The sequence below is a fragment of the Phodopus roborovskii genome, unplaced genomic scaffold (assembly GCF_943737965.1).
Source record: "Phodopus roborovskii unplaced genomic scaffold, PHOROB, whole genome shotgun sequence".
Classification (NCBI taxonomy): Eukaryota; Metazoa; Chordata; class Mammalia; order Rodentia; family Cricetidae; genus Phodopus; species Phodopus roborovskii.
This window is the reverse complement of record NW_026126448.1, coordinates 8,019,344-8,044,011: the sequence shown is the minus strand read 5'-3', so window position 1 is coordinate 8,044,011 and position 24,668 is coordinate 8,019,344. Positions and strand designations below refer to the sequence as shown.

At 45.5% G+C, this 24,668-nt stretch overlaps 1 protein-coding gene across 1 annotated transcript; it reads left to right on the top strand.

Annotated features, from left to right (window-relative positions):
• Positions 1-18,962: 18,962 nt before the first annotated feature.
• Klf17 (KLF transcription factor 17) lies at positions 18,963-24,461 on the top strand. Its single transcript, XM_051188306.1, has 3 exons — positions 18,963-19,057; positions 22,798-23,596; positions 24,124-24,461. The coding sequence occupies exons 1-3, from the start codon at positions 19,013-19,015 to the stop codon at positions 24,384-24,386; spliced, it is 1,107 nt and encodes a 368-aa protein (XP_051044263.1). The 5' UTR covers positions 18,963-19,012; the 3' UTR covers positions 24,387-24,461.
• The last annotated feature ends 207 nt before the right edge of the window (positions 24,462-24,668 follow it).

Genomic DNA, 24,668 nt, shown 5'->3' with positions numbered 1-24,668 from the left:
GACTAAGCCCATCCTTTATCCTGTATTAACTAATATGTGTAAAGAGCCTGGACCCATTCAGGAGGGCGGGACCATTCACAGTGCTCACCTCTGTCCTTTCCTCCTCTCTAGGATCAGACCTCCTCTCAAGAGCCTGCCCACTCCTTCAGGAACTTTATCTCAGTGATAATTCACTTCTGCAGTGAAGTCCATCAACTGTAACAGCCTTGGGTAATGACACATTTCAGGACAAGTCATCTAGCTCTCACAGCCCACCAGCAGTAAATAGGGGAAATTTAGTTGGGTGAGAGTGAAGGGACTTCCCATTGAAGGAGGCTTAGTGGGATCCTTCCTCACACCTCAGGAGATGCTGAGGCAGAGTCTCTTGTTCTTCCTAGATGCTTGGGTGGGTGGACACCTCATGACCTGGGTCAAAGCGCCACATTCCAACCTCAAAGGTAGCAACTACCTGCCTAGCCTCTACTCTTCTCTGTTCCTTCCCACTTCAGCCAATGACTACTCCTTTCTTCTCTCTCTCTCTCTCTGGTTTCTTGAGGCAGGGTTTCTCTATGTAGCCCTGGCTATTGTAGAATTCACTCCATAGACCAGGTTGGCCTGGAATTCAGAGATCCCTCTGGCTCTGCCTCCTGAATGCTGGGTTTAAAAGTGTACATTGCTGCTGCTACCACCACCACCGCCACCACCATCACCACCACCACCGCCACCGCCACTACCACCAACATCACCATCACTGCCACCACCACCACCACTACCACCACCACCACCATCACCATCGCCACCACCACCACTGGCTTGCTCCTTTCCTCAGACTTCATGCCCCAGTGTTTCTCCCACAGTGGCTGCTGTGGCCACTGGCTGTCCCCTGGCGTAGAGAGTAGGTGAGAGGCAACATCAGGACTCCACAGCCTCCAGAGTCTGGATCCCCTGACCTGTCCTTTCTCACACCTCTCAATCTCAATTGCCTACTTGCCTACTCTGTGTATTTAAAGCCTCCTTTAATTAAAAGAAAAAAAAAAACTTGCCTTGTTGCCTTGTGTGGTTGTGCACATGGTTAATCCCAAAATTCATTAGGCAGGCAATTCACTGAGTTTGAGGCCAGCCTGGTCTACATAGAGAGATTCTAGAGACCTTGCCTCAAAAAAACCAAAATAAACAACAACAACAACAAAAACAAAACAAAACAAAAAAACCCAAAACCCAACATCAGAAAAATCTCCCCAGCCTCAGCTCACCAACTTTCTGCCTGTGTGTGGTTCTTGCTTCTCTCTCTCTTTCTCCCTTGGCAAGAGCAGGCTTGTATGGGAGGCTAATGGGCCCATTTGGGTTATATTCATGGAGTATAGGCCAGAAAGGACATGCTTGGTCAGTACACATGAAGCCCCGGCTGTGCCAAGTGGGGGCTGAGTTAGGAGGACCGGGAGTTCAAAGTCAGCCCAGGGTGTCGGAGAAAACCCTTTAGAGCTGGTGTGGCGGCTCACAGCTGTAATCCCAGCACTTGGAGGGAGAGGCACGAAGGTAAGAGAGTTGCCAGAGGTTTCAGGTGAGCCAGTTTGGGAGGGGAGGGTGAAATGGAGTTGGGGAGCTGGCCGGTGACCTGAGCGGGAGTTTGGCTGAGTCAGCAATCGGAAGATGAAGTTCAAGACCACAGAATTAGATGCCAGCATGAGGAAGTAAATGCAGATAGGGCAAAGGAGACCAAAGGAGTCAGACAGAGGAGCCAGAGAAGGGATGGATAACCACACAGGAGGAGACTGAGCGAAATGGAGTCCATGGAGTCAGGCTGGATAATGTTCCGGAAGTCACAGCCACTCAAAAGGCTAAGGTGACAGGGTCACTTGAGCTGAGGCTTTTGCTCCGGTCTGAGCCACAGAGCCAAGAGAAACAGGTGTTTGAGGGAGGAGGACGTGAACTGTGCCAAAGGTCAAGTTAACTGAGGTCTAAGCATTTACTTGATAAGTGATTTACTCATTTTAGTCTTTCGAGCCTGGGTTTCTCTGTTTAATAACCCTAGATGTCCTGGAACTTGCTTTGAAGACCAGGCTGGACTGGAATTCACAGAGATCTGCCTGCCACTACCTCCTGAGTGCTTGGTTTAAAGGCATGTGCCATCACTCTACCCTAGGAAGAGTTTCTAAGGCTGGAATGGCTAGCTCCACGAGAAGGCCTTGGGAAGCAACACTTCTCTGGATACTGAGCAGAGAATCTTTCGACTTTTGTTCTGAACTGATTTGGTCAGTTTCTGTGGCAAGCTGATGAAAGGTTCAGGACTTTGGGAAGTCTGGTTCAGGCTTGCCAAATCTTGTGGAAGCAACACCCTTTGAGACTGTAGCCAACTTTTTTTTTTTGGAGATAGGGTTTCTCTGTGGTTTGAAGCCTGTCCTGGAACTAGTAGACCAGGCTGACCTCCAATTCACAGAGCTCCACCTGCCTCTGCCTCCTGTGTGCCACCACCGCCAGATGTGGCCAATTCTTATGCTCATTCTTCGAGGCATATGCGCACACTTCCTGTTCCTTTAGCCCCTGGACACAGCCCTCAAAGGCATGCTGCTCACCTGGTGGCAGAGTTCGGTAAGGCCCTTCTGGTAGGCTTGCAGCTTAGCATGAGACTCTACAAAAGTGGGAGTGCATACCTTATGTAGTTCTCCCTCCATTTCTGCCAATCTCAACCAATGAGCCATCTCTCCACCCCTATGCCAGTCTTCCATTTGCTTCCTGCTTCTCTTCGGGCCTTTCCATCCCCAGCAGCCGCTTGGTACCATTAGCAGGTCTTCCTGGAGGCCATGGAAGCAGCTGCTGGAAATGGGGGTGGCAGAGGTGGCCATGATGGGGACTGCATGTGAGTAGCAGCTGCTGAGACTCCCGACCTGGGCCCGTTGCCAGCACAGTGGCCCACCACTCAGCCACAAAACCACGGACCAGGAATGCAGTACCCCTGCCACTGGAAACAGGGCTTTGTTTGATGGGAGGAAGGTCACTGACGCCGTTAACAGGTGCTCTCCGGAAATGGCATGTAGACTGTCCAGCTAAGAGCAGAGAAGCATTTTGGAGTTAGCTGGGTAGAGTTTTTTTTCCAAAGAGTTTTATGTATGCAGGTATTTTTGTCTGCATGTATGTCTGTGTACCACGTGGATGCTTGGTGCCTGATGAGGCTGGATGACACAGTTGCAGCCCCGGACACTGGAGTTACAGACAGTTGTGAGCTGCCATGGGTGGGTGCTAGGAACTGAACCCAGGGGCTGGAGAGATGGCTCAGTGGTTAAGAGCACTGGCTGCCTGCTCTTCCAGAGGTCCTGAGTTCAATTTCCAGCAACAACATGGTGGCTCACAATCATCTGTAATGAAATCTGGTGCCCTCTTCTGGCCTGCAAGCATACATGCAGGCAGAACACTGCCTATACAATAATAAATCTTAAAAAAAAAAAAAAAAAAAAAAAAAAAAAAAAGAATTGAAACCAGGTTGTCTGGAAAACAGCAAGTGCTCTTGTGTGTGTGTGTGTTTGCTTGTTTGTTTTATGAGACTGGGTTTCTCTGCATAGTCCTGGCTGTCCTAGAACTCACTTTGCAGACCCGGCTGGCCTCAAACTCACAGGGCAATTCCTGCTTCTGCATCCCAAGTGCTGGGATTAAAGGTGTGCACCACTGAGCAATCTCTCCAGCCCATGCACCCACATCTGAGTTGTCTCATTTTATAACAAAGCTTGGTGTCTGCTGAGGGATACCCTCCCACCGTTTTTATTTCTTTCAAACTATGTTGGCAGCTGGGTGTGTGGCACACACCTGTAACTCCTAGTACTTAGGAAGCCAAGGGTGAGAGGGCCTTGAGTTCAAAGCTAGCTTGGGCTACATAGTGAGATCTTATCTAATAAGAGAGAAAGGAAAGAAACACAAAAGAAACAAAAACAGAACAAAATGTGTGTTAGATATTTTTTCCTTTTGCTAATTTTGTGGTGCTGCGGATTGAACCTATGACCTCACACATGTCAGGTAACAACTCTACCACTGAGCTACACAAGGAAGTTGGGCCTTTATCAATGCTTTTAGATGCTTTTAATGTAACAACCATAGGTTTTCTTCTTTGTTTTATTGTGAGTTATGTTCATATTAAAACTCAAAAAAAAAAAAAAAAACCAGTCTATTTTGTCATAAGTGGTTCTGGTATTGTGTCACGATGATTTATTTCCTTCCCTTCCTACTTTCTTTCTCTCTGTGTGTGTCTTCGGTTCTCTCTCTCTCTCTCTCTTTCTCTCTCTCTCTCCCTCTCTCTCTCTCTCTCTCTCTCTCTGTGTGTGTGTGTGTGTGTGTGTGTGTGTGTGTGTGTGTGTGATGCCACAGTGCATGTGTAAAGGTCAAAGGACGGTTTTGTAGAGTTTGTTCACCCCTTCCACTTGTATCAGGGTTCTGGGCATTGAACTTAGGTCAACAGGCTTTTGGGTCAAGTGCCTTTACCTACTGACCCATCTCACTGGCATTGGATCAAACACTTTTTAATGGGTTTACATTTTGTAAACACACTGGGGAATCACACAATGCTGTCTACACTGGATGGAATTTTCAGTCACCAGTTGGCACCTTGTCCCACGATGTGTGCCTGTGTCCCTGTGTGAAGGTCAAGACACATTTAGTGTCTTTCTCCATCACTCACAACCTTGTTTTTGAAGCAGGATCTCACACTGAAGGTGGAACTTATCAATTTAGTTAGACTGGTTGGTCAATGAACCCCAGGACATCCATGTCCCCTCACTGCCCCCTGCCACTACACCCAGCTTTTCATATGGCTGATGGAGGTCCGAAGCCAGTTCCTCATGCTTGCACAGTAGGCCCTTCATTGACTGGGCCATTTCTCCAGCTGCTCCTTCTGCCTTCTTTGGCCTATATGGCTTCAACTTGACATGACTGCAGCCATCTTGTGTTATAACTGTCATGATCTCCCCACAGTGATTCTGGCTGTTTATCCCGAATAGCTTTCCAGCAGATCATAACTAGACAAAACCATTAGAGTGGTAGATGGAGCTGTACCTAGACCCTAGCTGCAGGAACATGCTGGACTCTTGGGTTATCAGCTTAACATAAATCTGGAGCAGGACGGTGGTGGTGCATGCCTTTAGTCCCAGCACTCAGGGGGCTCAGGCAGGCAGATCTCTGTGAGTTCGAGACCAGCCTGGTCTACAAAAGCTAGTTTCAGGACAGGCTCCAAAGCCACAGAGAAACTCTGTCTTGAAGGGAAAAAAAGTCAGGTACCTTCCAATTTAGACGAGTTGCTCTTAACCACTACATATGTTCCTCCTTCAGGTTCAGATGGCAGGGTTCCAACTGGTTACCCCCTACCCCACTCCCCCACCAAACTGTACTGTGTGATTCCAGATCTGTCTGCCTCTTTCTTTGGTCTCACAGCCCATGGAGGCCAGTTCTCAAACACTAGGATCTGTATTAATTAATGTTTCCTACGTGGCCACCAACCTTCTACACTGATCTTAGCTTTTTGTGTTATGTTTTTGGGCTCTTAGACATTCCCTTAGTTTCTTATGGCCCTAATAAAGTCTATGAATATTTATGTGTTTAAACTTAGCAGCAAAGTGTTTTTTGAGCAGGAGGGCTGTTTGAAATATCTAGTGAGCCACACTGCTAAGTGGCAGGTTTTTTTCTGCAGTATCTTCTAGAATATTATTCTATGTGACATCACCACCTTGTTCTGAAACGTTAGATGCATTTTCTTAATGGACCCGGCAGCATCGCCTATTGGGAAAGTTAATGTCCAAAGCTTCCCTGCTCCAGCTGATTCTCTGGGACTCTGTAATGTGGCTTAGGGGAGAGACTAGAAATGGTGCACAACCGGAACAATATCCCCATCATCACACAAGCCAGGCCAATGCCTTGGAGCCTAAAGTAAGCTCATGTAGCACAAATGAAATAAGTCCCAATAAAAGATCACCAACAGCCTAATAGGGTAATTGAGCAGCTGAAGAGCGAGAGATTGAGATACAGTGATGTATTGAACTCAGGGAAATATCGCAAGGATTAACACGACATTCATTATAATTACATTGGCTATTGGTCACAGGAACTAATCCATTTGGAATGAAACATTAAAGCCCTTTAATGGTGGTGGCTATTTGTGGAGAGAGTGGAGATATTGGAAATGACACTGGGGATAGGAGCATGCGTCTGGGGTGGGCAGGAGGGTGGGGGTGGGGGAAGGGGCAGTACAAGGCTTATGTCCTATACCAGTAGCAGTCAGAAACAATTTATTAGTGACCTAGATTAAGAAATCTTCCTAGAAAGACACTGCTGTCAGGGGGATTGATCTAGCAAAGATACATTTCTTAGGAACAGAAGGAATATCTCGAGCAAACTTGTTCCATCCCTGAGTTTTGCACTCACAAAAGCCACACCGAACTGATCAGACAAAGGCCCCTCAGACACTTTGGATGTCTTTGAAATCTTTTAGCTAGCATTTTCTCTCTGGAGGAGCCCTTTCAGTTTGGAACGCCATGTTTGCTCTGCCTTTGAAAGGAGATCTCAAAGCAGACAGGCATGTCCACAGTGTCTACCAGTGGAATTTAGCGTTAGTTTCCTCAAGGCAGAGAGACCCACACGTTTGCTATGTCTTTAAACATTTGAGCTGGATGTGTTGGGGGTGTTCTTGTAATCCCAGCATTTGTGGGTAGGAGTAGAAGGATCAAGAATTCAAGGTAGGGACAGGAGAAATGAATCTGTGGTTGAAAAACACTTGCTGCTTTGACAAAGGTCCCTAGTTCAGTTCCCAGCACCAACACTGGGCAGCTCAAAACCTCCCGAAATTCCAGCTTCAGAGGATCTGGTCCCTCCTCATCTCTGCAGGCACCTGTACCCATGTATTCTCTCCCTCACACACATATATGAAAGTTATAAGTCAAAGCAAAGTTATTTATTTGTTTGTTTGTTTGTTTTTGAGACAGTTTCTCTGTAGCTTTGGAGCCTGTCCTGGAACTTGACCAGCCTGGCCTCAAACTCACAGAGATCCACCTGCCTCTGCCTCTGAGTGCTGGTATTAACGGTATGCACCTCCACCGTCTTGCTATTTTTGTTTTTCTAGACAGAGTTTCTCTATGTAGACCTGGCTGTCCTGGAATTTTCTCTGTAAACCAAACTGGCCTTGAACTCAGAGATCCACCCACCCAAAGTAAGGTTTATCCTTGGCTACCTAAGACCTTGTTTAAATAAAAGCAAGCCTAAATAAACAAACAAATGAAATAAAGTTGCCAAAACCAGAAAGCGAAGTTTTTGATTAATGATTTTTTTTCTGTTGTAAACTCACATATTAATTATGACACATAATCAACTGAAAATTTTTTGCAGAGAAATGACTTAAAAATTTACAAATATCTTTTGTGGTAGAAGCTGGGCTATTTATATTTAAGGGCAAGTTGATATTACTGTTTGTTCTTTTGTTTGTTTGTTTCAAGACAGGGTTTCTCTATGTAGCCCTGGCTGTCCTGGAATTTGCTTTGTAGAACAGGGTGGCCTTGAACTCAGAGAGATCCACCTGCCTCTGCTTCCCCAATTCTGAGATTAAAGGAATGTGCCACCACCACCTGGCTACTGTTTGTTCATTTAATAAATGTTTATTGAACATTTACTATGTATCAGGCAATACTCTAGGTACCAGAGTTAAACTTTAACTAAAAAAAAAAGCAAAAATTCCTTCCTTCATGGAGCTCACATTTTCCTTCTCCTTCTTCCTTTGAGACAGGGTTTCTATATGTAGCCATGGTTGTCCTGGAACCCATTATGTAGACCAGGCTGGCCGACACTATTATTAAAAAAAAAACCATAAGATTATTTAGTCCAGGCTGGCCTGGGACTTGTATATAGATAGCCAAGATAGTCTTGGACCTAGGATCATTCAGCCTTAGCACCCCAGGTGTTGGGATTCCAGGCTAGTGCCACCACACCCAGATTCTGACCTGAGTACCACTGTCTGATGTTCAAGTAAGGGTACTCACCTATTAAAGGAAAAAATGATAAGAGAAGGCTTGGCTATGGTAGCCCTAGTCTGGAAATTGCCATCCTCCTGTCTCAGCTACTAGATGAGGACCTAACTTCAGTTCCTAGCACCCATGTCAAAGACAGGCATGGAGGTGCACACTTGCAATTCCTAGAAAGCAGAGATGGGAGGGTGCTTGGGGCTTCCTGGCTAGCCAGTCTAGCCTAATTATTGAGGATCCTGTCTCACAGGAGGTGGCTGTCATCACTGAGGATGATACAAAACGTTGTCCTCTGGCCTCTACATGAATACATACCACACACCCCAGCACACATACAAACCCACACACATGCATAAAAACAAAGCTATAATTTACTTATTGTATTTGTGCTGAAGGTTAAACCTAGAGTCTTCCACGCACCAGGCAAGCGCTCTGCCACTGAGCCACACCTCAGCCCCAAACAGCATCTTTCTCCACTAGACAATGAATCTTAATGGTGTAGGAGTTTGGGGAAACTGCAGGGGACACACCTGGAGAGCCGATGACTGAGGACTGTGTGCAGATGTTGCCTGCAGACTGACACGTGGGAAGGGCATGCTACCAGAGGAAGTGCTCTCCAGTGGCCTGTTAGGGAAGGAAGATGCACACAGATCATCACTGGAGAGTCAGGGTGGAACACAGATGAAGAGGGAGGAAAAGATATGAAATAATTAACTCTGAGAGGGGAGTAATGGACTAGAAAAATGAAGAGGCATTGCTAGGATGTTAAGTGGCCACTGAGGCAAATGGCATAAATTTAGAATTTCGAAGCCAAGGGGGTGGCTTTCTTCAGCCTTGTTTGGTAGCACTGAGGTAGATGGGGCAGAACTGAGTTTCTGAGATGGACATGGCGGTGCACACCTCTGACCAGGCCTTTGGGAGATGGAGGCGGGAGGACCAGGAGTCTAAAGCCTATGAGATGGCTCAGCAGGTAGAAGTGTTTCCTACCAAATCAACAACCTGAATTCAATCTCAGGGCACACAGGGTGGAAGGAGAAAACTGGCTCCCCCAAACTGCCCTCTAACTTCCATACATACTGTGCCGTGTGGGCACCCGCCTGCATACACATATGCACGTAAAATAATTAAACAAAAATGTAATATAAATGTTAAGGTCATTCTTTGCTACAGAGGGTTTGAGGCTAGCCCAGGGTGCGGAAGACTCCTCCTCAGAATACGAAAATGGATAGCTAGCTAGCTGGATAGATGATAGATACGAAGACAGACAGACAGACAGACAGACAGACAGATTGAGAGAGAAACAGATACACAGATATGTAGATAGACAGATTGATAGAGCAATAGAGACGCAAAGAGAGATAAAGACGCAGATAGACACATAGGTAGGTAGTTAGACAGATATGAAGATAAGTATACATTAGAAGCAGGAGGTTCTCGGGGGTCCTTGTGCTCACAGATAAGCAATAGCAGGAAACCTGGAATGTTACCCCACAGGTTGTTTCCTCAAGGCAAGGAGCACACTTCCACAGTTGTCCTCACAGAAGGCAGGGAGTGGATGTGTTTTCTAGCCTGGTGACTTTTTCTGATATTTGTGTGACTGGAGACCACACCAGACCCTCAAAAGATCCTTATCATAAGTTCAAGGTCAGGGCTATAGAGATGGCACAGCCATTAAGAGCTCTCTCTCTCTCTCTGTGTGTGTCTATGTGTGTGTTTGTGTGTCTCTGTGTGTGTCTATGTGTGTGGGGGGGGACAGCAGGGGAGATGGCTCATTAGTTAAGAGCACTGGGTGCTCTTCCAGAAGGACCCAGGGTCCATTCCCAGCACTCACATGGTGTGTGTGTGTGTGTGTGTGTGTGTGTGTGTGTGTGTGTTTGATCCAAGGTGTGGTTACTAGATATTTTAAGCTTCAAGGCCAAATGACAGCCTTGTGGTTACTGGATGCTTTGAGAATTAAGGAAGCAATTATACTTGTTTGTTCCTTGTATCATGGTAGGGAAATCTTTTGCCCTCCCCTTTTGCTTTGGATATAAAAGTGCTATGTAAAATAATATTGGGGCTATTACAGTATTCACCAGAAGCCCTCCCGACTCTATCCTCCATCTCTTATCTATTCCTTTCCTTAATCCTCACTTCCCCTTTTAGGCACATTCAAACAGGTGGGCAGGTTTCCAATAGGGGTTGGGCAGACTGAGCTGATGCAGACTGGAATGCAAAGGCAGGTCTCAGAAGACCTCAGTCACCAGCAAGGAGCTTTAGAACCAACACTGTACATCAGCGGGTGTTTGTTTGGATAGCAATGCCTCTGTCTCCCAATAACACCCTATACAAGATACTGGACTGTTGGAAGCTGTGATCCAGGTGCATGGGTCTAAAGATGAGAGGAATCCTAAAATAACCAAAAGCTAAATGCCATCTGCTTGGTGCATCCCTATAGCAGGGCCATGATTCTTTGCTTCAGAAGAGGGTCCAGCTCACCCATCCCTATCTGCCACAGAGATGGGTATTTACTTTGCATGTATAAATAACACCAAGAAATCAATATGGACTTCTATGTCACTGAGAATAATAATGACTGCCTAAATATGAACCTTTTCACATTCCAAATATCAGTGTAGAACAAGGGTCAACAACCCATGCCCTATGGGCCAAGCACATGTTTTAAAGATGTAATAAAAGGGCTGAGGGTGTAGCTCAGTGGTAGAATTTGCCTAGACTGCAATAACCCAGGTGCCCAGCATCACAAAAACAAATGCAGAAAAAGATTTATTGGAACATCAACAAGCTCACTTTTCTCTGGAGGGTTTTCATTACTGCTTCCTTGTTACAGTAGGGGACAAAAAGGCAGCAGATATAGACTAGCTTACAAGCACACAAGCTCAGGGTCCTTACTGTTTGAAGGCTGGGGTACAAAGTCATCGATCTGAAATTTGCTATATAGCCTAGACTGGCCTCTTGCCTCAGCCTCTCTTGTAGGGCCAAACTAGACTGCATAATGAGAAGCCATTGTTTTTAACACACACACACACGCACACGCACACACCAAATCCAGCTGATACATGCCTTTAATCCCACCACTCTAGAGGAGAGGCAGGAGAATCTCTGTGAGTTTGAGGTCAGCCTGGTCTACAGAGCTAGTTCCAGGACAGGCTCCAAAGCAATACAGAGAAAGCCTGTCTCACCCTACCCCCCCCCCAAAAAAAAAGAAGAAAAAGAAAGTCCACCCCCACCCATTTATACTCCCTTCTCCACTCTCCCTCCCTCTGGGGCAGACAGGACTTTTCCTGTGTCCCTCTTCTCTTCTGTCCTCTCTCTATCTCTGTCTCTCTTTACCTCTTTTCTTACCTCCCCTTCAATAAAACTTTCAATATGGAAAAAAAAAAAAAGTAGCCTCAATTGAAAGTAGCAAGCACGCTATTGAGAGGACGTACAATTCGGACAGAAGGGGGCACCATTGAACTAAGAATCTTGGAAGCGACCCTCATTCTAAAACCTGCAGAAACCAAGGGCCTGCCAGGCTCTAAGCCAGATGGAGCCCATTGCTGAGAGGGGGAAGTATAAACAAGCTCCTCTCCCCCACCCAGAAGCTACCCCTAATTGATAACTGCCCACAAAGGGAAAATTTGTTCTCCAACAGTCTCACTGGGTACACTTAACCACACTCAAGGGCAGGCCCCATGCCCAGCAGGAGATGGCTAACACAAAATGAACTTGATAATTTTGGAGGTTTGTTTTGTTTTTGTTTTGTCATAATGCTTTGTCTGGGGATTTTTAAAACTTTACTTTTATATTATAATTCTAAAGGTCTTGTGTTTTTATGGGATTTCTCCGTGTGTGCCTCTGTGTCTAAATATGTTTCTTTGGTTCTTTTTTTTTCTGTTTGTTTGTTTTGTCCTATTCAGGTTTGTTTGTTTTTGTTTTGTCCTATTCTTTCTTCTTTTAGAAGCCTGTTTGTTTTCTAATAAGAGCACGAAAGGGTGTGGGTTTGGATGGGTGGGGACGTGGGGGAGGGTCTCCCCCAGGAGTTGGGGGAGGGGACTATAATTAGAAATAATGCATGAAAAAAATTATTTTAAAAAAAGGTCAAGCCAGGAGGTGGTGAATTGTCTGCAAGCATCTGAGCATGCGAAAGGGGAGCTGGGCGTGGTGGGGCACCTAGAGATACCAGAACTTGGAAGATAGAACAGGAAAATGAAGAGTTCAAGGTCATCTTCAGCTATACCCAGATCCTGGAAGCCAGCCTGGGCTACAGGAGACCTTGCTGCAAAACCAAACAAAAACTCTTGAAGTAGGACTGGAGACTTCCAGGAGATGACTGCAGATGGCTTAGGGTGTTCGTTTTCCAGAAGACCTGGGTTTGGTTCCCAGCACCCACATGGTAGTTTCATAGCTAACCTCTTCTGACCCGTGCCAGCACCAGGCACACACATGTAGGCAACACATTCACATAAAGTAAAATAAAAACATTTAAAAAGAAAAGCAAAACCTGTAGAAAGCCAGGCTGGTGGCATATTCCTTTAATGCCAGCCACTACTACCCAGCCACAAAAGCCTTCTTGAAATAGATTCTCAAAAATTAAAATCAAGGACTGGAGAGATGGCTCAATGGTTAGGAGCACTGGCTGCTCTTTCTGAGGTCCTGAGTTCAATTTCCAGAACCCACATGGTGGTTCACAACCTGATGCCCTCTTCTGGTCAACAGGTTTACAAATCACTGAGAGTAGCCTGGTGTCATGGCTCAAACTTGAGCTCTGGCTCTTGGGACTCTGGGTCAGGGTGATGTGAATTCCAGGCCCATGGACTGGAGAAGTAGCTGAGAGCTTACCTATGATTTAAAAGTTTCAGGCAGAGAGAGGAAAGGGAGAAACTCTGGGCTTGGAGTCTGCTTTGGAACTTTAAAGCCCATCCTGGGTATTATACCTCCTCCAGCAAGGCCACACCTCCCAATCCTTCCCACACAGTTCCATAAGGGGGCTAAGCTTTTAACAAAGGAGCCTGTGGGGGCCATTACGGTTCAAGTCACCACAGGGAGGGAGGGAAGACTGACATCTGGAAATAAGTCTGATTTTACAGACTAGGTGAACCAGTGGTACCTGGAGAAATTAAGTTAAAATAGTTCCAAGATGCAGCCTCATTCTTGCCAACAAGACGAAAAGTCAAGCCGGTGAAGAGCCAGTTACTTAATTAATTTTTAAATTAATTTTATGTGTATAAATGTTTTGCCTACTTGGATATGTGTACACTATGACTATGTGTGTGTCTCATGACCTTGGAGGGCACATTGAAGACACATGTCCTAGGTTATTATCCCATGTCTAGAAGACATACTATGTGCAAGGTTATTATCCCATGTCTAGAAGACACACTACGTGACAAGGTTATTATCCCATGTCTAGAAGACACACTACGTGACAAGGTTATTATCCCATGTCTAGAAGACATACTATGTGCAAGGTTATTATCCCATGTCTAGAAGACACACTATGTGCAAGGTTATTATCCCATGTCTAGAAGACACACTACGTGACAAGGTTATTATCCCATGTCTAGAAGACATACTATGTGCAAGGTTATTATCCCATGTCTAGAAGGAACACCATGTACAAGGCTGTTGAGTGCATCACTGTCAGCAATTGTAAAATATCAAAAGGAAAAAATGGCTGCATTCATGTTAGTTCATTCACAGAAATAAAAGAATCTCTGTACAGTTATGAGATAATTTCCACTGCAAATTTTGCACTGAGAAATAGAAGTAAGGGCTGTGGTGTGGGCTCAGTGTTTAAAAAAGCTATCCTTCAGAGGACTCAAGTTCATTTCCCAGCACCCACATAGAGTGGTCCACAACCACCTGCAACTACAGCTCCAAGAGATCTATCTGACTCTCCTGGCCCCTGAGGGCACCTATATGCATAACTCTCTCTCTCTCTCTCTCTCTCTCTCTCTCTCTCTCACACACACACACACACACACACACACACACACACACACACAGAGAGAGAGAGAGAGAGAGAGACAGAGACAGAGAGACAGAGAGAGAGCAAGAGAAAGGAAGTAAGGAGAATGGGGATGGAGAGATGGTCTAGTGATTCTGAGTGTATGCTACTCTTGCAAGATCAGTGTGCTCTTTACTGCCTGGCCTTCTTGCCAGCCCTACTTTGCATTTTTCTTCCTTTCTTTTCTCAAAGATTTGTTTGTTTGTTTGTTTTGTTTTTTGTTAGTCTTCTAATTGTGATTCTGATAGAAAACCCTTCAGTCCAGCAGGCGTTGGTGGCGCATACCTTTAATCCTAGCACTCAGGAGGCAGAGGCAGGCGGACCTCTGTGAGTCTGAGGCCAGCCTGGTCTACAGAGGGAGTTCCAGGACAGAGAAACCTTGTCTCAAAAAAAAAAAAAAAAAAAAAAAAAACCCAAAATAAATAAGTAAATAAATAAAAAGAAAGAAAAAAGAAAACCCTTCAGTCTTCAAGAAAAATCTGAAGCAAAGGAAAAGGAATTCCTGGGAAAGCTACTGAAGAAGAAATAAGAGACAAACATTTGCTAGGCGAGTGCAGGAGCAAGAGGCGCTAGAGGAGTTTAGCTACCTGAAGCAATGCAGGGAGAAAGGAGGAAGCAGATGAACAATGCTGGAGGAGGAGGCAAACACATCCCTTGTAAGCAGCAGCCCAGCTGTCCTGGGCCTGGGCCAGAGCAAACCAAGAAAGACCAGGACATTACAGGCCAAACTTCACCACAGCTTAGGGGGTCCAGGTGTCTGTCCAAACAGCCACCTGCTTTTGCAGTCAGTAGAGATCTCAAAAAATAAATAAGAATAGAATTCTGGGACTGTACAAAAAGTCTGCTCATCGAAGCTCTCAATTCTCATCCCCATCCCCCACCTCCTTGCTGTATCCCTTCTACCCTATCCATCCACCACAGTGTGGTCCCCAGGTGCACTGCCTCCTGGACCCTTCTGCTGCCATCATCGGGCAGCTGTAGGCCTCTTCCTTCTGTGCCTACATAAAAGTCAACACACTGCACATACTCTGCACTTTGCTTTATTCTTTTTGGAAAATAATGAATTGATTGCAATGGTGGACAGAGGCACTAAGCCACAAGGTACAGTTAATAAATTTTGTTGTTTGTTTTTCAAGAGGGGTTTCTCTGTGTAGCCCTGGCTGTCCTGGAACTGGTTCAGTAGATCAGGCTGACCTGGAACTCAGATATCCACCTGTCTCTGCCTCCCGAGTGCTGGGATTAAAGGTATGCACCACCACTGCCTGGCACAAAAATGTTTTAAAGAAAAGTAGCACAAGTCTTTGATTCCAGCACTCACTCGGGAGGTAGAGGCAGGCAGATTTCTGTGAGTTTGAGGCCAGCCTGCTCTACAGAGTTCCAGGATAGCCAGAACTACATGGTGAAACCCTGTCTAAACAAAATCACTGTGTGTGTGTGTGTGTGTGTGTGTGTGTGTGTGTGTGTGTGTGTAGCCTTGGCTGTCCTGGAGTTTGATCTGTAGACTAATCTGGCCTCAAACTCAGAGATCCTCTTGCCTCTGCATGCCCAGCTCAAGATTCACTTACTAGCATTTTCTACAAGAAATGTTTTTGTTTTGTTTAGGGAAAAATCGGGTTTACGTAAGGACTCATTAGTCTCCATAAGTTAACGAATACAAAGGGCCTTGATTTTAATACTCCAGGGAGAGAAAGAATATTCCAGATGTCCACAACAAGATTGAAGGTTTATTAACCCCAGGCTGCAGTTCCCCAGTCCCCTCCCTAATCTCTAGGCAGAGACACAGACACAACCTTGATTACACAGACTTTTCTTCTTCCCAAGGGGCAGAAATGGAAGGCTTAAGCCTTTAAAACAGCAACAAAACAAGGTTTAAATAATTTGATAAGACAAATAATTCAAGCCACATGTGGTGATACATGCCACAGGAAGATCTCTGTGAGCTTGAGATCAGCTTGGGTTACATAGTGAAACTTTATCTTGGGGAGAAAATTTGTTAGAGCTTGGTGGCATAAATCTTTGATCTCAGCCCTCAAGAGGCAGAGGCCAACCTGGTCTATAGATCGAATTCCAGAACTATTGATGTTTAATAAGGATCAGGAGAAACAAATAGGCCGAATAGATGTTTATTCAGGGAGAAATAACTTACAACACAGACAGATGAACACCAGCAGGTTCCTGGTCCCAAGGATGCCTCCAGATGTGCTCCCATTCCAGTGCTGCAAGCAAGAGAGCTCCCCAAACCCCCTCCTCGCCTTAGATAGTTCCCCCAGGTCCTGTCTCCACCCCCCAATGGGCGTGGTCTATGCCACAGGTGCTGACAAGATGGATATCTCACTACACAGAACAGCCAGGGCTACACAAAGAAACCCTGTCTTGAAACAAAATCGCTAAAATCATACTTTATTTAATTGAACAATATATACACACACACACATACATACATATACATATATATATATGTGTATATATATATATACATATACATATGCATATGTTTTTGTTTTTGTTGTTTTAGAGACAGGGTTTCTCTATGTAGCTTTGGAGGCTGTCCTGGAACTAGCTCTTGTAGACCAGGCTGGTCTTGAAATCACAGCGGTCCTCCTGGGACACTTGTCACTCCCATGAGTGAATTAATATCCATAAAATACCTAGTATTCCTTTGTATGCCCCCCCCCTTTGGTTCTTTTGAGACAAGACAGGGTTTCTCTGTGTAGCTTTGTAGACCAGGTTGGTCTTGAACTCAGAGATCCACCAGTCTCTGCCTCCTGAGTGCCTAGTGTTCCTTTGCATGTTTTTAAAACTTTTCATAGGCCAAGGTGGTGGTACAGGCCTTTAGTCCCAGCACTTGGGAGGCAGAGGAAGGTGGGAGGTCTGTGAGTTTTTGAGGCCAGTCTACAAAGTTAGCTGCAGGACAGCCAGGACTACATAGTAAGACCTGGTCTCAAACAACAATCAATAAATAACAATGCCTTTCCACAATGGTATCACATGGCCTGAACTCCTTTGCAGCTTCTGTTGAGTTTATGTGTTTAACATCTTTTTCTCCTCAGAGCTGAAGATTAAACCCGTTGATTTGATTTGATTCAGGGTGGGGACTGGCACACCTTTAATCCCAGCTGTTGGAAGGCAAAGCCAGGTGGATCTCTTTGAGTTAAAGCCAGCCTGTTCTACAGAGTGAGTTCCAGGACAGCCAAAACTACACTGAGAAACCCTGAGTTAGGAGGGGGAAAAAAAAAAAAAAAAGGAAAAGAACAAAACAACAGGGTGGGCAGTGGTGGTGTACACTTTAGTCCCAGGACTTGGGAGCAGGCAGATCTCCAATTTCCAGGCCAGCCTGGCCTATAGAGCAAGCTCCAAGACAGCCAGAGCTACACAGAGAAACCCTGTCTCTAAAACAACAAAAACAAAAACAAAAAAACATACAATAATGACAACAAACAAACAAAAACCTGAACAGTAAGGGAAAATTTGACTTTCAATTCCTGTCTTACTGATTAATTTCACTGACCACCCTCAAACCTGAACTCAGGTGAGTCCTGAGCCCTCTCCCTCTTTATTTTCTAATCTCCTATGACTTTATTTATCATTGAGGCTTCAAATCTGAAATCTACTATTCCACCCAGATTTACTTTCTAGACTTATAGCCAATCCACCCACTTCTGGAATCCCCAGCTGGATGCTGCATAGACAACCAGAATATCCTGTCCAAATAAGGAATCCATTCCAACAGAGCACCGCCCCTCTGTTAGTGTTCCCACCAAAGGGAAGGGCACTCCCAGGGACTCAGGGAAGGGACATGCTTGTCCCAGCATCAACTTGGCGAAGCACTAACTTTGGTTCATCCTGTTTTAGAATGACTCACACTGGCTAAGGCGCACTCGCGCGCACACACACACACCCACACACACCACACTGTTTTGTTTTGCTTTGTTCCAATCTATTGGTTCTATGGAAATAGCTAGGTTTTATGCTGTGGCTCACTTGGGTTTGCTTGTTTTTTGGGGTCAGAATCTTACCATGTAGCCTAGACTGTCCCCATAATCACAATCCTCCTGTCTCTGCCTCCCAAACACTCGAATTACAGGTGTGTGCCACTATGCCAAGATTCAAAAGTTAATTTTAATTTTATTTTTGAGACAGAGTCTCGCTGTTTTAGCCCTTACCATCCAGGAACTCAATATATAGACCAGGGTAGTCTTGAACTCAGAGGGCTGCCTGCCTGGTGTATTTCTCTCTAAAATATATTTTTGCATTTATTTTTGGTTATGAGAACTTTGCCTGTACATATATACATGCACCATGTTCATATCTGGCACTCTAGGAAATCAGGAAAGGACATCCAATCTCCTGGAATGGAGTTACAGAGAATTAGTGACAACACACAGTGTGTGGTTAATTGGGGAATGTCCAAATTGTGTTGTGGGACATCTGGACTTCAGAAAGGACAGAGGTGCCCAGCATTAGCAGGAACCATCGATCCTGCCCTATTTAAAAAAAAAAAAAAAAAAAAAAAAAGCCTTCTGTTTTGGTCTAGAGTGGTGTCTCTTCTGTCAACAGAGGCTGTGCATTTGCCCTTCCTCTGTCACCAAGCCTCTTCTGTTTCTCCACTCTGAGGTAAAAGCGACTTGCTTGGCTGAGTCTCGGATCGCGGTTTCCACATCACTGCTTTGGGTCAACCAGTGGAGGGTGTAGGTAGAGAAGGACAAATACAGTGTCATTAAAAAGCGGTAAAATTCAGCCAGGCAATGGTGGCTCATGCCTTTAATCTTAGTACTCGGGAGGCAGAGGCAGGCAGATCTCTGTGAGTTCAAGGCTGGTCTGTAGAGCAAGTTTCAGGACAGGCAGGACTGTTATATTAAAAACCTTATCTCCAAAAACAAAGTTGTGGGGTTGGATGAGAGCGTTGAGTGGGAGGGCACTGGGTGGGTGTGGCCTTGACTCCGCCCAAACTCCGAGGCAATTAGAAGCTCCACGCCCCAGGGATTGTGGCGTTGGGACACTTGCCTATGACGGCACTGGCTGGGTCAGCCTCCCCTGTGGTCTGAGCCTGGGCGACATGGAGCAGGAAAATAAGTGGCAGGCTGCGCACCCGTCTCCCACGGTGAGTCTGTGGTCCATCCTAGGGTGTTACAGAGTGGAGTGGTGGTGGTGAATGGAATGGAGGGTGGGGGATTTGTTTAGGGAGGCTTGTTTAGTCACTGAAGTGTGCTTTTAATCAAGCATTAGAGTCTTTGTTAGGTGGTGAAGGTGGACAGCTTTGTGGGGAGGGAAGAGCAGGGAAGAAATACGTTATTTATTGGAGCCCTTTGTCAGACTCTACTGATTATAGCATGAGTTGGCATGAGTTAATTTTTGGGAGGACAGGGGTTCAAAGAAGGTTTCTCTATGTAGCCCTGGCTCTCCTGGAACTCACTCTATAGATCATGGATTTGAGTGATTGCAGAGAGGGAATTTGTTCCATGGGGAGTGTGGAGAGCAAAATTTTTTATTGGAACCCTTTGCCAGACTCTACTGATTACAGTGTGAGTTAATTTTTGTGTATGTGTGTGTGTGGGGGGGGTTCAAAGATGGGTTATCTGTGTATTCTTGACTGTCCCTGCAACTCACACTGCAGAGCAGACTGGCTTGGGACTCAGAATCCACCTGAGCTTGTGGTGGGATTGAAGACGTGGGCCACCATTATGAGATTTGTTGTTTTGTTTTGGTTTTGTGACAGGGTTTCTTCGTTCTAGCTGTCCTAGAACTTGCTTTGTAGACCAGGCTCAACCTCACAGGGATTAAAGGTGTACACCATGGTCCAGACCATGTCACACTCTTTTTAAAAAATTAATTTAATCTTATTTTGAGACAGGGTCTCTGTTGTCCTGAGCTATGTAGAGGAGATGAGTATCAGACACAGAAACAGGCTTGATTTTGCCTCCCCAGTGCTGGGATTAAGGGTGTGGACCACCATGCCCAGTTTATTTTTGCTGGGATTAAAGGTGTGTAGGACCACATCTGCCCATATTAAAAATAAGAATGAAAGCCTCTAACTAGCACTCCCTCGGTAGTGCTGTTAGAAAACAGGGATGCTAGCTTCAAGGCAATAGTTAGACAACTGTTATGAAGGTCCAGGTGTGAGTTAAAATGGGGGTACAGTTAAGACACCGCAGAGAGGGAGAAACTGAACACTGGGACTTTTGGAGACATCCAAACTGGTGATTGTATCTGAGGCTTCCACAAGCACACAGCTCTTGTGGCGGCAAGAGATGATTTAAGATGTAAAGGAAATGTGTACAAACTGAACACAGTACATCAGTTTATCCAAGGAACCTGCATATCAGTGGATGGCACCATGGACTCAGCTCCCCACATACACAAAAGGACAGCTGTACTTAGATCTAGGTGGTGGAAGTAGCAGAGGATAGCCCAGCCCGGCAGATTTCTCACTGAAAGGTTTGGGTATGAGGAATGAGATTTTTCTGAGACAGACTGGGATTGTGTCTAGTTTTGGACACAGGCCAGTCTACTTGAAGTGTCTGTGCCTGTGGGTTCTCCAAATGGATCCAGGAAGCATGTGAGGGTGTCTTCCCTGGAGCAACAGATTTAAGACCAAAATAGAGACAGTTCATTAGGCAGTGGTGGTGGCTCATGCCTTAAACCCAGCACTTTGGGAGGCAGAGGCAGGTGGATCTCTGCATTCTTGGCCAGCTTGGACTATGGTTCCAGAACAGCCAGGGCTACAACAGAGAACCCTTATCTTGGGAAAAAAAATAAAGAATAAAAGAAAAGGCTTATTATCAGGAGAACAAATTCCTATGGCATGTAAAGTGAGAGAAACATCAGAGACTAGGAGAAAGGCACATGCGTGCATGCGACCGTTTGTGCGTGTGGTCTGAGAAGTGTAGCTTGGACTTTGTGACATGAAGGTCACCAGTGACTTGCATGAGAGCTTATGTGTGGAGAAAGCCAATTTTGGGGAGAAATGAGGTAAAGTGGTGAGAGTGTGCTTTGACAATAGGTGCCTGACAAAAGGACTGGAAAATGAGAGGGTCCCTTTGAGGGACAAAGACCAAGTGCAGCCAGGCAGTGGTGGTGCACACCTATAATCCTTATAACACAAGGGAGGCAAACCGGAGGACCTTTGAGGCCAGCCTGGTCTAGAGTTCCAGGACAGCCAGGAATACACAGAGAAACCCTTCATACTTTTTTTTTTCCTCTTTTTTTCCCCCTTGAGACTATCTTATATAGTCTTCCAAAACAAATAATCCCTCACATGTATTTTCTTTTCTTTCTTTTTCTTCTTTCTTTCTTTTATTTATTTATTTTATTTTATTTTATTTATTTATTTTTTGAGACCATCTTTACATAGTCTGACTATCCTGGACCTCACAAAGATCAGCCTGCCTCTGCCTCCCAACCCCTGGGATCAAAGGCCTGCTCCACTACACTTGGCTACCTTAAAAAGAGGCTCTTTTTTTTTCCCTCCCTTTGAGGCATGGTTTCTCTGTGTAGTCTTGTAGACTAGGCTGGCCTCAAACTCAGAGATCCACCTGCCTCTACCTCCCAAATGCTGGGACTACAGGTGTTCCGCCACCTCCACCCAGCTAAAAGGAATTAACAGAATTAAGTGCCAGGAGCAATAGACAGCAGAACAGAGTTAAGGAAAAGTATGGATGTGGACCCCTCCCGAGCTCATTGGCCCCAAATACCTTTTGTTTCTTTTATTTGATTACCTTTTAGAATTCTGGCAGTGATGGCACATGCCTTTAGTCCCAGAGGCAGGCAGATCTCCGAGTTTGAGGACAGCCTGATCTACAAAGCTACACAGAGAAACCATTTCCAAAAATCAAAGAAAAAAATTCTGTTAGGTTATGGGTGTGCCAACAATGAAATTCTCTTATAATTTCTAATGCAACACAAGTGACTAATAGCCACATTAGTATTCTGACTCCACTGAAGTCCCTAATCTAACAACTTAAAGCTTAATTTAAGTGTATCGAGTCATTAGTATTTTGAATCGTCAAAAGCAAAAACTTCACAGGCATAAAAATGACTCATTCCATGCACCATTAATGAAACAGTGCTTAGCAATTAGGCACAGCCACTATTTGCTCAGATACAAAGGAGGTCTGGGGTTGCTCAGCAGGTAAAGGTGTGTGTTAAGCCTACTGATTCAAGTCCAATCCCTAGAACCCACATGCAGAAAGAGAGGTTTCTATATAGTTTTAAGTTTTTTGTATGTGTATCATTGGGTTACAGGTGCTCTTAATATTGAGCCTGGCTTTACATAGGATCTGTGGATTGGAATGTTTGTGTGGCAAAAGCTTTATTCACTGAAATGCCTTCCCCAGCTCTGCTCTTCTTAATCTTGTACCCATTCTGGAGTTCAAGAAAGCTGAGAACTCTGACAGTTTGACACCCTGTTGTCATTGGAGACATGGCAAGCTTCATAACCAGACAGAATGCCAATAAAATGATGAACTCTCACAGAGAGAACTCCTTCCAAAGACCCAAATATCACAATGGCCAATAATCAAAACCAGTTTAGGTCCCTTGATGAGTATACCATTTGTAAGTCTGTAGTGATTCATGCCTAAACTCTAGCACTTAACAATAAATAGCATGAGGCAGGGGGATTGATGGAAGTAGGCAACCCCCTTGCCTACACAGTGAATCCCAGCCAGCCTGAGGTGGAGCATGAATGAAACCATCACTAATTCTCTTCTCTGGCTGTCAAGCTCCTTGTGCTGACCCATGGTCAATTCCTTGACCTGTTTCTTAGGCGTGGGGTTGAGAGATGTGTGGAGCACAGAAGAGGAGCAAGGAGGGAAGGAACTTTCACATGACTCTTTCTTGTAGGATAATGAGACATCAACATCAATGTTGCATATATCGGTGCCTTCTGGAAACAATGGAGTTCATCAGCCACTGGCCACTCAACACTTGCCAAATATGTCCAGTCCTTATATGTTATCCAGGCAGAATGAGGGTGAAGGGGAGTCGCGGATCATGATGTCACTACCTGAACATGGTGCGAGGTACCCCTCCCAACTGACTCCTACACCTTCCCAGATATATTGTCAGCCAAGGTCTAACCACCAACCAGGGAGAATGATGGACACAGGATCCCACATGATGCCCTTAGGGAGTCCAAGTACTCTGGGAGTGACCATAGCCTTTGGTGAAAATATGATGCCTCATAGTGGCCTGCCAGGTTCAGCTTCCAGTGGAGTCACAGTCATGGCCCACACCAATGCTCAACCACTGCCTTATCCTGTCCCCTCAGCAGTACCTGCTACCACAGGAATATTGTTGGTTCCAGGCATGCCTTCTGCTGGGACCCATGCCATGCCCACTTCTATGGATCAGATGTTGCACTTAAATCACTGCAACCTCGGGATGCCCCCAGCTAGGCTCCAGCCATTGCCGACTTTAGAATCCCAGGACTCACTTGTGACCCAGTCAAATGGCCAGGAAGAACCTTTTGTATGTGAGCAGCCTACACCTGCTCCACAGGCGACAGAGAACCCCAGTGTTCCAGGAAGGGCTCCCGGGAAGCCATCTCCAGTTCCAAGGCCTTACCTCTGCTCGTACAGCAACTGTGGAAAAGCCTACACCAAGCGTTCTCACCTCGTGAGTCATCAGCGCAAACACACAGGTGAATGAGGCGTTGGGTGGAGAAAGGGATGATGGGATCTTTGCTCTTTGTATAATTGTTTTAGATTTATTATGTGAATGGGTATTTTTTAGCCTCTTGTCTGTATACTGCACGCATACCTGGTGCTCAAGGCCAGAAGGTGGCTTGTTTACAGTTAAACAGATGGTTGTGAGCCACCATGTAGGTGCTGGGAATTGAACCTGGGTCCTCTGCAAGAGCAACAAATGCTCTTTACCACTGAGCCAATTGTCAGGTCTATCTTTTTTTCTTCTTCTTCTTCTTATTCTTTTTAATGCAGAACCACTGATTTGTGATTGCTTGGGGTTGCCTCTTTCTCTTTCAAGCTTGGAACCAAGCCTCCCTGATCCCACTAGCTTGCCATCCCATCTGGTGGTCCTGCCTCCCTCTGGTTCCTTTGTCTTCCCTTTTGATTTCTCAACTTTGAATGTTCTTTCGTCAGAACTAGATCTCTTCCTTTCCACCATGGCTTTTTCTACTGTATTTAATTCTCCCTTTTCACTCCCTAGGCGAGAAGCCCTTCGTATGTGAGTGGGAGGGCTGTACATGGTCTTTTTTCCGCTCTGATGAGCTTGGACGACATAGACGGATCCACACCAAAGATCGACCACATAAATGCAAAGTGTGTGGCCGACAGTTCATGAGATCGGACCATCTCAAGCAACACCAAAAAACTCATCAGCGCATGCCAGATTTCCCGATGCCTCAGGCCAACAGTGGACAGACATGTGGACACATAGCCAGTCCTCTTGCTCCTGGTCAGGGGCTTTAGCTCTCTTTCCTGGATTCTCTAACCCAAGACCCTGTTGCCCAAGACCAGGTCATCTCTGGGGCAGGTGAAAATTCAGATAGACAGGAAGCAGTGGGGAAGCCCACAGGAAGCTCTTGACACCATCGTGGATTCCACAAAATCTGGTCCCTCACCTTTCAGGAATTACTGGTTTCTTCCGTTTAGCCAGATGAGATGATGGAGCCATAGACTGGACTACTAGAAAGCTCTTCTATCAATCCCCAGCAGGAAACTCCCATGCCTGTTCCATGAAACCCATGTTCT

Coding starts and splice junctions, on each gene's coding strand:
- Klf17 (XM_051188306.1), top strand. CDS start 19,013: ATGGAGCAGGAAAATAAGTGGCAGGCTGCGCACCCGTCTCCCACG. Junction 19,058..22,797: donor CTGCGCACCCGTCTCCCACG/GTGAGTCTGTGG, acceptor TCTTTCTTGTAG/GATAATGAGACATCAACATC. Junction 23,597..24,123: donor TCATCAGCGCAAACACACAG/GTGAATGAGGCG, acceptor TTCACTCCCTAG/GCGAGAAGCCCTTCGTATGT.